At 37.4% G+C, this 17,695-nt stretch overlaps 1 protein-coding gene and 1 long non-coding RNA gene across 2 annotated transcripts; one reads left to right on the forward strand and one right to left on the reverse strand.

The window, feature by feature from the left end:
- Nucleotides 1–7,532: 7,532 nt before the first annotated feature.
- Nucleotides 7,533–12,369, reverse strand: LOC131143728 (LRR receptor-like serine/threonine-protein kinase HSL2). Its single transcript, XM_058092006.1, has 2 exons — nucleotides 9,255–12,369; nucleotides 7,533–8,207 (listed from the first exon to the last, which is right to left on the reverse strand). The coding sequence occupies exons 1-2, from the start codon at nucleotides 11,848–11,850 to the stop codon at nucleotides 7,819–7,821; spliced, it is 2,985 nt and encodes a 994-aa protein (XP_057947989.1). The 5' UTR covers nucleotides 11,851–12,369; the 3' UTR covers nucleotides 7,533–7,818.
- LOC131143736 (uncharacterized) lies at nucleotides 12,303–15,842 on the forward strand. Its single transcript, XR_009133665.1, has 2 exons — nucleotides 12,303–12,426; nucleotides 15,606–15,842. It is a non-coding gene; the product is annotated as an uncharacterized LOC131143736 (long non-coding RNA).
- The last annotated feature ends 1,853 nt before the right edge of the window (nucleotides 15,843–17,695 follow it).

Below are 17,695 nucleotides of genomic sequence, written 5' to 3' on the forward strand. Positions count from 1 at the left end.
CTCTTGTACTTGATACAATTTGAAAAAATCTTTTTGAGTTCGTTTGAATAATATTGCTAGCATCTTTGAAACTCAAAGCTTGCATTGAGATATTATATATTGTGTTTCAAATAAAATCTTATTGATACACTATTGTGCTTGATTGCTTATAGACATAACCTTGAGTGTTGATTGCACACGTAGAACACCACTGAGCTTATAGTTTTTACATGTTTGGTGTGGATTGATTATTACTTGCGCGTAACTAGGTACACATATGCTTTGCTTGATAGCATAATCACTGTATCGTTGGTTGTATTTCAAATACTATTGTATTTCCAAGCACGGGCCTGAAGAGGGAGACTAGCCCTTTGAAATAGTCCCGGATTGGCTTAAACTCGATTAGGAAAGTTAGGTGCGCCATCCTGTTAAGGCGTGTCAGTTGAGGTCAGCCCCTTTAATTGACTTGGTTAAGGTTAAGGTCAACCCTGTGGTAATTGACCTGGTTGTATTAGGTGCCACTCCACCCATTAAGTAAGCCATTAGTGGAATCCTCGGGCTTGCGAGCAAGAGGCGGGGACGTAGGCACAATTGGCCGAACCTCGATAACATATCATGCATGTTCTTTACATTTCTGCAATTTATTTACTGCACATATATGTTTTATTGTGAATGATGCATATGGTTTAAATTTTCGCATATTATATTAATCTGCGCATTTGGGATTGCATAGACTGACCCTAGGTTGCAAATATATTGCTGTTAAATTAGCTAAACCTAGGGGAGAAATTTTTAAATTCTAATTCACCCCCCCCCCCTTTTGGGAATACACCAAAGTTAACAGTTTTCAAAACATATTTTATCAAAACAAGACATCTTGTAAAGTGGTAAAAATATTTCTGAACAAGTATGAACCCTAACTCAATTGAAGATCACCCTTGGAGTCAATAGAATCCCATTTAAGGTCTCCTTTGAAACACACAAATAGGGTAGCTCGTCGACAAGCACAAGGCCCTGTCGACGAATACACATAGGGACTCGTCGACGTACACAGGGTACTTGTCGATGAGAAAATACCGAGAAGACCTTAAATTTTAGGAGTTGGCTCGTCGACGAACAGATATGCTAGTCTCGTCAACATACATAGGGTACTAGTCGATGAAGATAAACCAAGAGCCACCTAAATTCAGAACAACCAGCTCGTCAACGAACACAGGGTCTCATCGACGAAGCCAAGCATGAGACTCGTCGATGAAGGCGTGACCTCGTCGATGAGTGTCGGGCTACGGGCAACATTAAATGAACAGTAATGACTATTTTTTAACTTGTCTTTACTCCATTAATGCCCAACGGCTATCCAGCAAGCTACTCGGCCCTTTGCTCATAAATATGAGTCTTGTGCATTCATTCTAGAGTGGTTGAGCATTTTGGTTGTTAAGAACATTTATTGGAGCATTCAAATTCTAGGGCTTATCTTTGTTCACTCACTCTTCCTCTTTACTCTTGGTTCACCTACCATTCACAAGGAGAATAGTGTGAGGTTTATATTTGTATATTTAGCTCAAAGAGCAGTATTATACATTGTATCTACTTGCTTTCAAATTTATTATATTAGGAGGTTCTTTGTGAGCCATTATAAGGTGACTCTAGGTGAGCACCATTGTTAAGCTCTTGGTGAGTAGTTGGTTTGTAAAGGCTTCTCCACCAGCAAAGGAGGGTTACATAGTGGATTTGGGGAATCCTTGAATTGGTCTCAAGGCGTGGACGTAGGCTTGGTGCCGAACCACGTTAACATTCGTTGTGTTAAGCTTCTCTCATCCCTTCTCTCTTGTTTTGCTCACTTATTGCTATTTGCTTTAAATATATACTATGATATAATACCCTTGCTCTTGTTAAGAAAACTTTGTGATTGTAGAGAAAGTGCTATATCCACAAAAGATGTCTATTCACCCCCCTTCTAGACATATATCCGGGCCAACACATATTGTGGTATAAACTGGTGCACACATTCTCGATTTAACCCTTTTCACATACAAAGCTCGGTATATAACCGATACTTGTTTTCCACATTTTTAGATAACAAAATGGAACTCCAGTTCCCATAGTTCATATACGTATTTAAATAGATTCAGTATATTCCATTTCATATCATATGCCACACTCATTTGATCAAAAATCCGCTATACATAGTATATAACTTGAAAAGTAAGATTTAAACGGAAAATAAGGAGTTCAAGCATCTCCTACGTTAAGTTTAATGCAAATAATGAAGTTTTGAAAATTTTGGAGATCATATGCCAAAATCCTTATTTTTACTAAAACCGTAAAATTGTAAAACCGACATTTTTACCTAGTGAAATTTTGCAAATAAGCAGTCAATACGTGCATATAAACATAAGCTAACTTTCTGGCAGTTTAGTTTTCTAAAATGATTGATGTAAACAAATCCCCTTACCTTTCCCCGAACTTCGAAACACGAACTATACAACTCCCAAAATAGTGAACCAAGTTCTTAGAACCTATAAATCGAAGAACAGTACTTCAACACAATCCTATTAAATATAGATCTATCGAACTAAAAACGAACTTAGACCCTTACCTTGATTTCAAGATGAAATTCGAAAATCCTCAAAACGAATATCTGATTCGCTATAACCGTAGAGGTTTTCCCCCTGATCCACGTAGTAACGTCAGATCGTGGATTCGGGTGACGAACAGTGGAGGGTCGAAGAGAGAGAGAGAGAGAGAGAGAGAGAGAGAGAGAGAGAGAGAGAGAGAGTTCGTCGGTTCTAAAGAGATAGAGAAAGAGAGAATTTTTGAGTTTCTTAACCATGAAGTAAAAAAATAGATATTCATAATTTAGTTGACCCGGCCAAACTCGTTGACGATCAGAAGAAGGGTGTTCGTTGACAACGGAGTTGGCCTCTCCGATGAGCCCGAGATTCCAAAATTCCCAAAATCTCCTGGTATCCACTCGTCGACGATCCTTTGAACCTCGCCGACGAGTCACAGAAGAGACTTCATCGATGAGAGAAAGAGCCTCGTCGACAAGCCCTGCTGTTTTCACCTTTTTAAATTCCTTCCCCTTTTCTTATTTATTTAATCCACATTTCTCGGGTCGGGTCCTTACAAGTTATTTTTCGTCTATTCCTTATTATAGACTCATAAAATATTTCATATTTTTATATACTGTATAATAACAACATAATTTCTTATATATCTAATTATAACTAACCTATTAAAACTAATCTATTCTTGAAAATAAGCATTCCATAAACCAAACGTAACCTTAATATCTTTTAAAGAATTCCTCAATCATAGATTAAATTCAACTAATATCAAATTATTTTGTAAAGAAATAAATTTATTTTCAATCAATGTGATGTATTATGTAATGTAATTTTGTACAAATATTAGTATTATACTACTAATATTTTACAAGCATAATTTTAAATAAATTGTAAATAACAAATGAGAATTGAAGTTGAACTTGTTAGAGATGGAGCCAGAAACATAGCTGGAGACGCGTTGTTGCTGAGTCAAAAAACGCGTGGTGAATTTAATTTCACGCGGTGGAATTTATGGTGCAATTTATCTCTTTGTTGTAACTCTCATTCTTGATTAAATTTTATCTTAATTGTAATTTAATCCTAGTCCTATAAAAGGAGGGTTGTGGAAGATGTTTTATATAATACAATAGCTCAAAATAGCACAACATAGCACAGTGCAGAGAGAGCACAGAGAGTGCAGAGAGAGTTGTGAGGAAGAAGGGAGGAAGAGAGAGAGAGAGAGAGAGAGAATTGTAACATTTTTCGGTGAGTTATTGAATAGTTGGTGTGTGCTCCGTGGACGTAGGTCGTTTTTGACCGAACCACGTAAATTTCTTGGTGTCACTTTCTTCTGAATGCTTACAGGGTCCTAACAAGGGGTATCAGAGCCCGGTTGGAGCAGAAAATCCAAATCGGAAGTGATCCCAAAATTTAGAACTCTGTCCAGTAGATCGAAAGTGTGTTTTGAGGCCACCATCGTATTCACCTCTCTGAGACGAAGAGAAGGGTGTCCGCCGAAGCTTGAACGGAGTTCAGACAAGCCCGCACGCGCCTTGCCGGAGCAAGATGCCTCTTCACGCGCCGTCCACGCGCCGGAGAACATCTCCTCACGCGCTGCACGCACCGCACGCATCTTCTTCGCCCGTTCAGCCTCGACCCGACCCTGCAGGTGACTCAGATCCGGGTGAACCTCAGCGCCACGTTAGCGCGCATACCGCGCAAACGCCAGTAGGAGTGCCACGTGGCAGAGGCGCCACGCCAGTAGGCCACTGCCACATCATCAAGTGAGCCCCACTTCCACGTCAGCAGGTGGACCCCACTGCCACGTTCGCAATGCCACGTCAGAGGTTTGACCAGGTTTGACTGAGCTTTTCGGGATCGTTTTGGGTCCATTTTTCGAGCGACTCGAACCATTTCTAGGGTTTTCGATCGTTTTGAATCCATCCGTGTTATCTATTTGAGCTAATTCCATCTCTAGATTAGAAAATCGAGATGTCGAATGAAAAGAGCTCAAAAATTGAAATGTTCAACGGGAACAATTTTGGTTTCTGGAAGATGCAGATAGAATACTTTTTGTTTGGGAAGGAATTGCACTTACCGTTGAAGGGTAAGCCAACATCCATGAACGAGGACGAGTGGGAGTTGCTTGATCGAAAAGCCCTCGGAGACATCAGAATGACGTTGTCGAAATCTGTGGCGTTCAATATCAAGCATATAACATCCACCAAGTCTCTGATGGATGCGTTCTCAAATATGTACGAGCAGCCTTTAGCCGCAAACAAGGTACATCTCATGAAAAGACTATTTACGATGAATATGTTTGTAGGTGGGAGTTTCAGCAGGCATCTGAATAACTTAAATGAGTTGTTTGATCAACTCGCCTCAGTAGGGATAACGTTTGATGATGAGATTCGGGCTCTACTGATTCTCAATCAGCTGCCTAAAAATTGGAATGGTGTCGTCACTGCCATCAGTAGCTCCGCAGGAAAATTGAAACTTGTATACGATGAGGTCATCAACATGATTTTGACGGAGGAAATAAGAATGCAGCCGAACCATAGCTCCAATTTGAGTTCAGCCTTGAACATGGAGAGTCGAGGCAGAGGAAACAGGCATGGACGATCAAACAATCGTGACAGATCTAGGCCCAGGCAGTCTCAATCCAAAAATCCCAAAGGTACTCAGGACACAAGTTCCCAGAACACTAAAGTTATTGAGTGCTGGAACTGTGGAAAGACTGGTCATTACAGGAACCAGTGCAAGAGTCAGAAAAAAGAATTCGAGACGAGGGCAAAGACAGAAGCAAATATTGCTTCTGAGAATGATGAGATGTTGATCTTCTCTTCGGAGAGCAAACAGGAGTCTTGAGTCATAGACTCCGGAGCCTCATTTCATGCTACATGCTGCAGAGTTTGCCTAGAGGAGTACACACCAGGTAATTTTGGTAAGGTGTACCTTGGCAACGATCAACCTTGTGACGTAACCGGCAAGGGAGTTGTGAAGATCAATATAAATGGGTCATTATGGAAGTTGAAGGATGTCAGGTATATTCCAGACTTGAGAAAGAATTTGATCTCAGTGGTTCAGCTGGTAGATGAGGGATACACGACAAAATTCATTGGCGATGAATGGAAAGTCTCAAAGGGTGTACTAATGATTGTGCGAGGTAAGAAAAGAGGAACACTTTTTCTAACCTTCAATACTTCAATGTCTATTTTAGTTGCTGCAGGAAATGGCGACAGCAACATCTGGCACCAACGACTTGGTCACATGAGCGAGAAGGGACTCAGAGTGAAGCACTCAAAGGAAAATTTGAGTGGTCTACAGTCAGTGCAGGTTGACATGTGTGAGGATTGTATAGTCAGGAAACAGAAGAGGGTTAGTTTCCAGATAAACACCCATGAATGTGTTAGGACACATTAGCAGAATACCGAGAATCCTCAGGTGGAGGAACCAGTGGAGCAGATCGTCACACCACCATCTCCTACTCCAGCTCCAGAGCTTAGGAGATCTACTCAGTTCCATATACCAGACAGAAGGTATATTGATTACTTACTTCCTACAGATGGAGGAGAGCCCGAATGAAATGATAAAGCATGTCAAGTGGCAGATATGAGCAAGTGGGAGCTTGCGATGAAGGATGAGATGAAGTCTCTCACCTCCAAAAGAACGTGGAAGTTGTCCAAAGGCCTTCACAACAAGTGGGTGTACAGAATCGAAGAGGAGCATGACGGCTCTAGAAGGTACAAGCCTCAGTTGGTAGTCAAAGACTTAAAACAGAAGGACAGGATTGACTACACCGGCATTTTTACACCAGTTGTGAAGATGATAGCCATCAGATTAGTCCGTAGAAATCGAGAAGACAGGAAGGTGGCAACTACAGAGAAGCTGAAGTTGTGTTCAACTTCAGTTGGTCTTCATGCTTGAAGACACATATTATGAGCACATCATTTATTCATGATACTGGTTGAGAAGGTGTCTCTGTCTCCAAGTGGGAGATTGTTAGAGATGGAGCCAAAAATACAGCTAGAGATGCGTTGTTGCTGAGTCAGAAAATGCGTGGTGAATTTAATTTCACGCGGTGGAATTTATAGTGCAATTTATCTCTTTGTTGTAACTCTCATTCTTGATTAAATTTTATCTTAATTGTAATTTAATCCTAGCCCTATAAAAGGAGGGTTGTGGAAGATGTTTTATATAATACAATAGCTCAGAATAGCACAGCATAGCACAGTGTAGAGAGAGCATAGAGAGTGCAGAGAGAGCTGTGAGGAAGAAGGGAGGAAGAGAGAGAGAGAGAAAGAGAAAGAGAAAGAGAAAGAGAATTGTAACATTTTCCGGCGAGTTATTGAATAGCTGGTGTGTGCTCCGTGGATGTAGGTTGTTTTTTACCAAACTACGTAAATTTCTTGGTGCCACTTTCTTTTGGATGCTCACAGGGTCCTAATAGAACTGGGACATGCCAACCACAAGAAACGCCCATGCACATGATATATAGTGATAACTCCTATGACCCAAACAAGACCTTTGGCTCAATGGTTCCCTATTGGAGGTTCAAGTTTTTATTAGAACATTATGAATTGTGTTGGAGGCATTTGTTGATATTTAATAATATGATTGTGCCCTTTGGGCACTTTGGAGTGCTTGGGTCTAGGCATTATACCTACCCTTATAGGGTCGTGAGCAGGCAAATAAAATAAAATAACTTTCATTGCACCATTACATCACATTTTCCATAACTCATTATGCGAGTTTGATGGGAGTTGTTTTGAGAGAGCGATGATGGTAAATATTGTTTGATTGGAAATTTTTTCAAAGAATTACTTTCAAGGGTATCTTACATTCACCTTTTACTTGTGATGTTCTTGAATCGCTCATGTAAATATGTTAACCTTCAATTTGTGTCTACATAAATGAATATATTATTTTAATTATAATTATATTCAGTAATGTTTGTCTATATTGGTCATTTTTTTTTTAAAACCAAAATTAACTTGGTAACCATATTTTGAATCTTACAAAACTTGCATTGCACACACACACACACACATACTAATCCCAAACTAGTCATAGACAACAATTTCTTCGTCATGAAACATGCTTATGGCAACTACCTTATCCTCTGTAATGAATATTTATTCTTCTATAAATTACTTTTACTCTCTTTTTTGAAAGAAAATAGGATCGGAAAAAGGGAAAAAGACTTGCAATGAAGGTTCCTTCACGTAAAACTTAACTCACCTAGCTAGTAGTCGGACCGAGAGAGATGGTAGGTTGGTGTGAATTCCAATTATGGGAGTTTGGTAAGGCGTTGTTTAGGGGGAGGGGGTGAGGAGGAGCAATCCCTGAGCAATTCAACAACTCTTCTCATGGTGGGCCTGTTGGAGGGAAGAGGGGCAGTACAGAGAAGGGCAACATCCAAAACTTTGGCCATCTCTTCATGCTCGCGCCCTGTTGATGCATTCATTCTTGGGTCCGCCAGCTTCTTCAGCTTCACTCCAGGGGAAGAAGACAGGACAGCCTGAGTGACCCATTGCACCATGTCTTTGCCTTTCTTGGTGTCATCGTCAAAGAAGAAGGAGGGGTCGTTTGGCCTCTTCCCACTCACCAACTCCATCAACACCACCCCAAAGCTGTACACGTCGCTCTTCTCATTCACTTTTGTTGTGTATGCATACTCTGCAACTCGCATAACAAGCCCATCTCCAAATTAGAATATTTAAAAAATAAAATAAAAAATACAAAGCAATTAATTTACTTTTTTAAAGTTGGGTCATGAGTAAAGTGAGATAAAAATAAAAAATATAACAAATCAATAGAGATTATAAATAGAGTAAAAGACACTTAGATTTGATAAAAAGACACTGACATTCCTTCAAGTTTAGTAGAACACAACGACCTTCCATAAGATTTCAAAAATTTTCGATCTCTCCTAAGCTTTTAAGAATTTTAAGTATCTTTCTTGTGATTTGTTAAAAAGATACCTTATAAACTACAAAAAGATAAGTTTTTTGAAGAAATGTTTATATCTTTTTAGCAAATCTTAAGAGAAGTTTATGATATTTTTGAAACCTCAAGAAAGTATCTGTCTTTTTTATCAAATATCAAGAGAGGTGAGTACTTTTTATCCTATATATAATAAATGAGTTTGAATGAAATAAAATACTCGAGCACAAACATTGTTGTTTAGTGCTCATTTTAGTTGATAAAAATATTCATATTTGTATAAAATATGGTTAGGATGTACAAATTATTTTAATGGATAAAAATATCTATATTTTTAAGGAGTAAAATAAAATATTGCTAAAAAAATAATTTTTTTTATATAGAAGTATAAATAGTGTGTATCATTTTGTAGCAAAAAAAATTATTATTATTTTTTAAAATAAAATATTTATAAAAAAAATCAAATAAAATTAGATAATCTACACTTATCTTATATTTGGGTGAACAAATTTTTAGATATTAAATTTAGATTAGATAAAATATTATGTAAATGGTATGATTTTCTTCCAAATGAATTCTTGTTCTAGGCATTACAACAGTTAAGAAATAAATAAATTAATTAACAGTATATATGTATATATATATATATATATATATATATACATCTTATTTATATTTACGAGATAAATAAAAATGTGGTAAATAATTTTACAAAAAAAATTTAAGACCCATAAAAATTCATGTCCCAAACACAAATATTTTCTTCCCTTTAAAACTCACCCGGCGCAATGTAGCCACAGGAGCCAGCGATCTGCGACATGACGCACGCACCCGCCCCAACCTCGTGCTCCAACGTCTTGGCCAGCCCAAAATCCGCCACGCGCGGCCCAAACTCCTCGTCCAACAGTATATTATTGGACTTGACGTCCCTGTGAACAATTGCCGGCCGACAGTCGTGGTGGAGATAGGCCAGCCCATGGGCCGCCCCCACCGCTATCGTCAACCGCTTGGCCCAGTCCAACACACCACCTCCACCCTTCTCCCCGTGCAACATATCCCCCAAGCTCCCGTTCTCCATGTACTCGTAAACAAGAACCCGGAAATCCTCGAAGCTGCAACTCAAAAGCAGTTTCACGATGTTGCTGTGGCGGACTCTTCCCAACGTCTCCACCTCCGACCGGAAAACCGCCTCCGTCTCCTGTTTCCGGTTACCTCCCCACAATCTCTTAACCGCCACGGTGTGTCCGGATTTGAGCTTCACCCGGTAGACCCGACCTGACCCTCCCATCCCGATCAGGTCTTCTTCCTTTAGCGATTCTAGTATTTCCACCTCGGTGAATCCGACCCGGTGGAATGCCGTTACGTCCCATAGGCGCTTCGCTTTGGCGCGAAATGCTCCGGTTTTGGTCGTGAAGAACCATAGCATCCACAGAATCAAGGCTAGAAGAATTAGAGCCATGAAGGCTAAAATGGATATCAGAATCGGGTGTAAGTTCTCGGGTTTGGATTTCGGGCATGGAGGAAGAGGTTTCATATCCGGACTGCATAGTTTCGGGTTACCCAATAGACTAGGGACGAAATGCTTGACGTCGAACCCGCTGGGCACTTCGCCTTCTAGTTCGTTGTCGGAAACGTTGAACTCGTTGAGCTGAAGCTTGGTCAACGCTGCCGGGATTTCTCCGGAAAGTGCGTTTCCCGAGAGATCCAGGAACGTTAGCACCGGTAGATTTCCAAGATGAGACGGAATTTGTCCGGAGAATCTGTTTGTAGATAAGTTAAGCTCGGTAAGAACAGTCCAGGAGCTCACAGTGCTCGGGATGTCGCCGGAGAAGAAGTTCCCTTGAAGATCCAGCTTCTGTAACTTCTTCAATTTGGTTATACACGACGGCAGCTGGCCGAAAAAATTATTTCTGCTGACATCGACGACCACAAGTTCCTGTAAGTTACAGATCTCGGCAGGCAAATGGCCGGAGAAATTGTTACTGGAGATTAATAGACTTTTGAGGCCGCGAGCATGGGAGATTGTTGAAGGAATTGAACCTCGGAGTCTATTTTGTTCTAATTCAAGAAGCCAAAGCCGAGGGAGACTCCAAAAACGTGCAGGGATTTCTCCGGAGAGCTCATTGTTGGAGACCCGTACATAGGAGAGAGAATTGCAATCGCCGTATGATTCTGGTAGACTTCCTGATAATCTGTTATTGAGAGTGATAAGATTGTGAAGCTTGTTTCTTTGGCAGAGATTCTGTGGCAGCTCCCCTGTTAGCTCGTTTCCGGAGACATCAAAATCTTCAAGATCAGAGTTGAGGCCCAAATTTCTCGGCAGCTTACCCGAAAAGCGGTTATTAAAGAACTTCAATTGTTTAAGGTTAGGATTGGAAACAAGAATTTCTGGAATCGAGCCGTTCAGACTATTGTCGTTGAGATTGAACGAAATGAGCTGCATACCGGCGACCTTATCCGGTATATTCCCAGTGAGATTGTTCTGCGATGCATCAAAGTAGCGCAGAGAAGTCAAATTCGCTAAACTCTCCGGCAATTCACCTGAGAGATTATTTAGGTAAAGCTCAAGTTGCCATATGCTTCTCAATCCTCCGATACTATCTGGAATCGTACCGGAGAGAAGGTTGCCTGAGAGATCGAAATTCTTGAGTGCGACGAGCTTACCGACCGATTCCGGAATCTCTCCAACAAGGTTCAATTGCGTAAGCCATAGATTTTCGAGCTTTGTTAAGTTACCAATCTCCGAAGGCAGCGGACCTGGTTTGAAGGGATTGTACGCGAGTTCGAGCCGAGTTAATTCAGTGAGATTCCCTAAGAACGCCGGTATCGAACCGTTCAGCAAGTTCTGGTAGAGACAAAGCGTTTTAAGCGCGGGAAACCGGCCAAAACTCTCCGGAATCTCGCCAGTGAAGTTATTAAAGGAGAGATTCAAGGTCCGCAACTTGGAAAACTCCGGCACGAACTCCGGCAACTCCCCGACGAACATGTTGGAGGCGAGGTCCAGGTGGCGTAGCTGAAAGCACGGAGTGATAAACTGGAACAAGATGCGGCCGCCGAAATTATTATCTGCGAGAATGAGACTCCGAAGCGTCGGAAGCCGGCAGAAATCCGCCGGGAATCCCCCTCCGATGCCAAACCCGGTGAAGTCGATGGACACAACGGCGAGATTCCTGAAGTCGCATGTAATGCCGGTCCAGTTGCAGGGAGCTGAGTCGTCGCCGGTCTGAACCCAGTCGGCGAGCCGTCCACCCGGGTCAACGAGCTGGACATTCTTGGCCCGAATCAAGATGTCGGAGTCGCGCGGCTGGGCAACACAGAAGCAGGAAAAGAAAACGAGCGGGAGACAGAGTCTCAGAGAATGCGACGTCGTCTTCATAATCTCAGAAATGGAAATGCAATTCAAGGGAATTGAACACGAGCAGCATGAAGAGTTTGGAAAAGGAAAAAAGAAAAGGAGGCAAACACGGGAATTTAGATTCGTGGTAGATGGGGATCACATGGAAATTGGTGCCGGTAAGTGGGAAAAAACATGGGATTCTTTTGGCATATTGGATGAGGTGACAAAAAGGGCAGTGCGGGGCAACTCATGTGGCTTCTGGAAGGGATGCAAAATCTGAATAACGATAATGAGCAGTTGCTGGGGGAATTGAATTTTCTTTTCTTTTCTTGTTTGGAAATTGGGGTGTTTGGGGAAATGGGCTTGCTATTGGGGAGGGAAACATGAAATACAGTGGAGTTGGAATCGGGTGGCAGCGTATGGTTTTGTTTAATTTGGAAAACCTATGGGCAGTGGGACTCGTGGCATTTATTTCTTTTATAGTCTAAAGGCGCAAAACTCCAAATTTGGATTCGGCCATATGGGATCTTCGGCAAGCGAAGTCATCAGCTTCTTCTGCTGGATTCAGCTTCAGCTACCACTGCTCACCAAATAAAAAGTGTGTTTTAAAGTAAGGTGCGTATTTTTCAAACTCAGGCGTGTTTGATTTTGTCCCATTCAAACGTCTTAAAAAATAAATTTTATGACCAAACACATTAACCACTCCTCAAATTTAATAAAAAGATAATAATATTTATTAAAGTTTCAAAATTTTGAAAAAAATATTTCTTGAGATTTCAAAATTTTCAGGTTTGTCAAAAAATACAAATTTCGCCTTGAATTTTGTAAAAAAGATACATTTTTAAACCCAGACTTTTTGACAAATCTTAAAAGAGATCTGTGAAATTTTTAAAATTTCAGAAAATGTCTGTATCATTTTTGACAAATTTTAGGGGAGGTTCTTAAGATTTTTAAATTCTCATGTGAGATCTATGTCATTTTTAACAAATCTCAGGGCGGCGAGCATCTTTTGCCCTAAATTTTATAAGTACTTATTTTAATAAATTTTTATTTTTATTTAACTAAAAATAAATATTTATTTAAAATTTGTTTTAAATTTATTTTTAAGAAAAATAATTATTTTTTATAAAAAAATTAAAATAATTATTTAAAAAGTATTATAATAAGTTATTTCAAACTATTGTTAGCAAGTACTATGCAAATTGATATAGTCTTTTCTATTGAAATTTCAACTTAAACTCAACATAATTTTTGAACAACCCTAATTTATAACTATGACATATATTCTTGGGACTAAATTGTTCCTATTATTTTGACTTGTTGAATGTAGGCATCCCTTTATTATAATATCATTGTACATAATAAGCTACTATAATATCGATCAAACTAAGTAGTACCATTTGATGTTGTGATAATATAGATAATTCATTGTATCACTAACTATCTGTTCTATGAAATTATATTTATAAAATGATATATATAATAATTTGCTTTAACTATTTAGAATCATAGAGTATATATTATAGGATAAAAGTTATAAATTAATATTATAATATGTTTTAATAATGAAAAAAATGTAATATTATAGCATCTAACATTACATGTTTAATGTTCATTCCTTAGTTGAAAGCACATGGCGACAAATATAAATCTCTAAAAGTTACAGTGCATAATATAAATTTTAAATTAATATTATTGAAAATGTTACTTGTCCAAATTGTTTTACATAAAATAATTTAAGTGAAGAATGATTAGTTTATATACATGAATGGATCCGAGACTTACTAATTTAAGTTTTTGTGATAGGTTGATGTAAGACATAAATAAATTGTCTCAAATAAAATTATGAATATATTTATTTAAGTAATATGAAAGGTTTTAAATTATGATTATATTTATGTACATGATATGAAAGGTTTTTAAATATAATAATGTTATAATAATATTGGTTTCCCAAATATGAAGAGTCTATTTACAATAATGATTTCTATTGACTTCTTGAAATTTGACGAGTTATAAATATGATAAGTTATGAATGTTAATTAATCACTTGATGAAAATGATTAGTATATAAAGGTGGTTGGGGCTGGTCCTATGTCATCATAGGAAGCTTGTGCTACTTTTCCATCAAATTAAGAAAAGTACAAGGAAACGTAAGGTTGTGAGATAGAGAAACACAGTCCAAAGATATTCAATTGGAAGCATGGATCAAGATATGAGTTTTTTATTTGTTGAATAAAATTATGAGTTTTGAAGATCCAATAATTAAATCATGTTTATATTAAATTTGCATGTGGTATCAGAGCTTAGGTTTTAGAAACTCATGATTTTTTTTTTGATTAAATGTTCATGTTTTGTTAAATTTTAGTTTATGAGTCAAGACATGCTAATGCATGCTAATATGAGTCTATATAAGTATTTTGACAACATGTTTACATTACTCACAATATTTTAACATTTTAATGTTATAAAGTATTTTTGATTTTAATCACCAAAGTAATTAAATCATTAAGTAAAGTACTCATATGTTTTATGTTAGAATGATATTAAATTATTATAAGATATCAAGAATCACCCAAAAGTTGATTAATTGTTCTTATAATATAAGGATAATGTTTTGATATTATTATTATTATTATTATTATTATTATTATTATTATTATTATTATTATTTTATCTATTTATCCAAAGATAATAGATACTTATAATGAGTGCATACAATGTTACCAAAGTAATGTTAAAATTAAAAATTTAATTAGCATCATTTCAAAGCTCTTTACATTAGTGTTTTTCCCAAAGGAAAACATTAATATATTTATGTTTGTGATCTTATAAATGTTTCATTCAAAACATTAAGTATGATTAATTTTTGCAGTACCTGTGTCTGGATCGTTACACTTGCATGCTTCATTTGATCCAATGTTTAATGGGTTGAATTTTGCTTATTGGAGTGAACAAGTTCAATTTCACCTCAGTGTATTGGATCTTGATTTGACACTCTTAAGTGATCAGCATATTGTTATTACTGATTCTAGCAGTGCTGAAGAAATAACCTATTACAATAATTGGGAAAGATCAAATAGGTTAAATTTGATGTTTATGCGAATGAGTATTGCAAATAATATTAAGACAGTTATTCCCAAAACTGAAAGTGCTAAAGAGTTTTAAAGTTTATGGGAGAGCGTTCTCAAATAGCAGATAAGTCTCTTGTTGGAACATTAATGGGTACGTTAACCACCATGAAGTTTGATGGTTCACGTAATATGCATGAGCATGTTGTTGAAATGACAAATATTGCAGTAAAACTTAAAACTTTGGGAATAGATGTGAATGAAAATTTTCTTGTTTAGTTCATTTTAAACTTATTACTAACTAAGTATGGACCATTTCAAATGAACTATAACACCATGAAAGATAAATGGAATGTGCATGAGTTGCACAATATGCTAGTTCAAGAGGAAACATGACTTAACAATAAAGGAATTCACTCTATTCATTATGTGAACAATCAAGGAGCTGAAAATAAAGCAAAAAAATATTGAATGGGGAAAAGATCTTTAAAGGATAATGAATCCTCGTCTCATATCCAGAAAAAGATATCAAGTAAGGACAAATGTCGTTTCTGTGGAAAATTTGGACATTACCAGAAGTATTGCTTGAAACAGAAAGTTTGGTTCAAAAGGAAGGATAAGTCTAGTGCTTATGTATGTTTCGAATCAAATTTAGCTGAAGTTCTTTATAATACTTGGTGGATTGATTCTGGATGCACAACTCATGTTTCTAATATAATGCAGGGATTTCTTACAATCTGGAACATAAACCCAAATGAGAAGTTTACCTTTATGGGGAATAGAATAAAAGTGCCAGTTGAAGCTGTCGGGACTTATCGTTTAATCCTAAATACTGGTTATTGTTTGGATTCATATGAGACTTTTTATGTTACTAGTATTTCTAGGAATTTAGTTTCATTGTCTAAATTAGTTGTTTCTGGGTACACTTGTAACTTTAATGAAGGTTTTTTCAGTTTATTTAAGGATACATGTATGGTTGGTTGTGGTATGCTTTGTGATGGATTATATAAGTTAAAACTTGATAATTATTATGTTGAAACTCTTTTAACCTCGCATCATAGTATTGGTACTAAACGAAGTTTAGTGAATGAACGATCTACTTACTTGTGGTATAAACGGTTAGGTCATTTTTCCAAAGAAAGACTGGAAAGATTAGTAAAAAGTGAAATACTTTCAAATTTGAATTTCACTGACTTTGACATTTGTGTAGATTGTATTAAAGGAAAGCAGAACAGACACACAAAGAAAGGAGCCATAAGGGGCACTTAGCTTCTAGAAATTATACACACTGATATATGTGGACCCTTTGACGTAAATACCTTCAGTAATGATAGATATTTCATCACCTTTATCGATGATTTTTTATGTTAGGAATATGTCTACTTGCTATATGATAAATCTCAAGTGGTAAACGCTTTGAAGATTTATGTAAATAAAGTTGAAAGACAATTAGACAGAAAGGTGAAGATTGTTAGATCTGATAGAGGAGGTAAATACTATGTAAGGTATAATGAAATTGGACAATTACCTGGTCCATTTGCTAAATTACTTGCAAAACGTTGTATTTGTGCTAAATACACAATGTCAGGTACACCAGAACAAAATGGTGTATCAGAAAGGCGTAATAGAACTTTGATGGATATGATTAGGAGCATGATAAGTAGAAAGTATTTACCCAATTCATCGTGGATGTATGCTTTTAAAAACTACCATATATGTATTAAACCGTGTTCCTAGTAAGACAGTGCCAAAGACACCATTTGAGCTTTGGACTGGAAGGAAACCAAGTTTGCGACACCTGCATGTTTGGGGTTGTCGGGCAGAAATTAAAGTTTATAATCCACAAGAAAAGAAGCTGGATGCAAGAACAATCAGTGGTAATTTCATTGGTTATCTAGAAAAATCGAAAGGGTATATATTTTATTGTCCGAATCATGTCACAAGAATAGTTGAAACTGGAAATGTTAGGTTCATTGAGAATGGTGAAACTAGTGGGAGTAGGGTTCCATTAAATGTGGAAATTAAGGAAATTACAACTCCCACTATTCAAAGTAAACTTATTATAGAAAAAGCACAAGAGGTTGCGTTGAGGCGATCTTAAAGAGAAAAGAGATCTGCTATCTCGGATGATTATGTGGTTTATCTTCAAGAGTCAGATTTTGACTTAGGAATTGAAGATGATCCAGTTTTGTTTTCACAGGCCATTAGCTGTGATAGTTCTGATAAATGGATGGATGTCATGAAAGAAGAGTTAAAGTCTATGGAACAAAATGAAGTCTGGGATCTTGTAGAATTGCCAGAAGGTTGCAAGAGAGTTGGATGTAAATGGGTTTTTAAAACCAAACGAGACTCTCATGGTAACCTTGAACGTTACAAGGCCAGACTTGTTGCTAAAGGCTTTACTCAGAAAGATGGTATTGATTATAAAGAAACCTCTTCACTGGTCTCTAAGAAAGATTCTTTCAGAATCATTATGACTTTAGTAGCTCAATATGATTTAGAGTTACATCAAATGGATGTGAAAACTGCCTTTCTAAATGGGAATTTAGATGAAGATGTTTATATGGATCAACCATTGGGTTTTACAGTTGAAGGGAAAGAAAATTTAGTGTGTAAACTTAAGAAGTCAATATACGGACTTAAACAAGCTTTCCGACAATGGTATCTTAAGTTTAATAATACCATTGGTTCCTTTGGATTTAAAGAAAATACTGTTGCTCGGTGTATATATCTGAAGATTAGTGGGAGTAAGTTTATATTCCTGGTTATGTATGTTGATGACATTTTGCTTGCAACTAATGATCTTGGTCTGT

The sequence above is a fragment of the Malania oleifera genome, chromosome 1 (genome assembly GCF_029873635.1).
Source record: "Malania oleifera isolate guangnan ecotype guangnan chromosome 1, ASM2987363v1, whole genome shotgun sequence".
NCBI lineage: Eukaryota > Viridiplantae > Streptophyta > Magnoliopsida > Santalales > Ximeniaceae > Malania > Malania oleifera.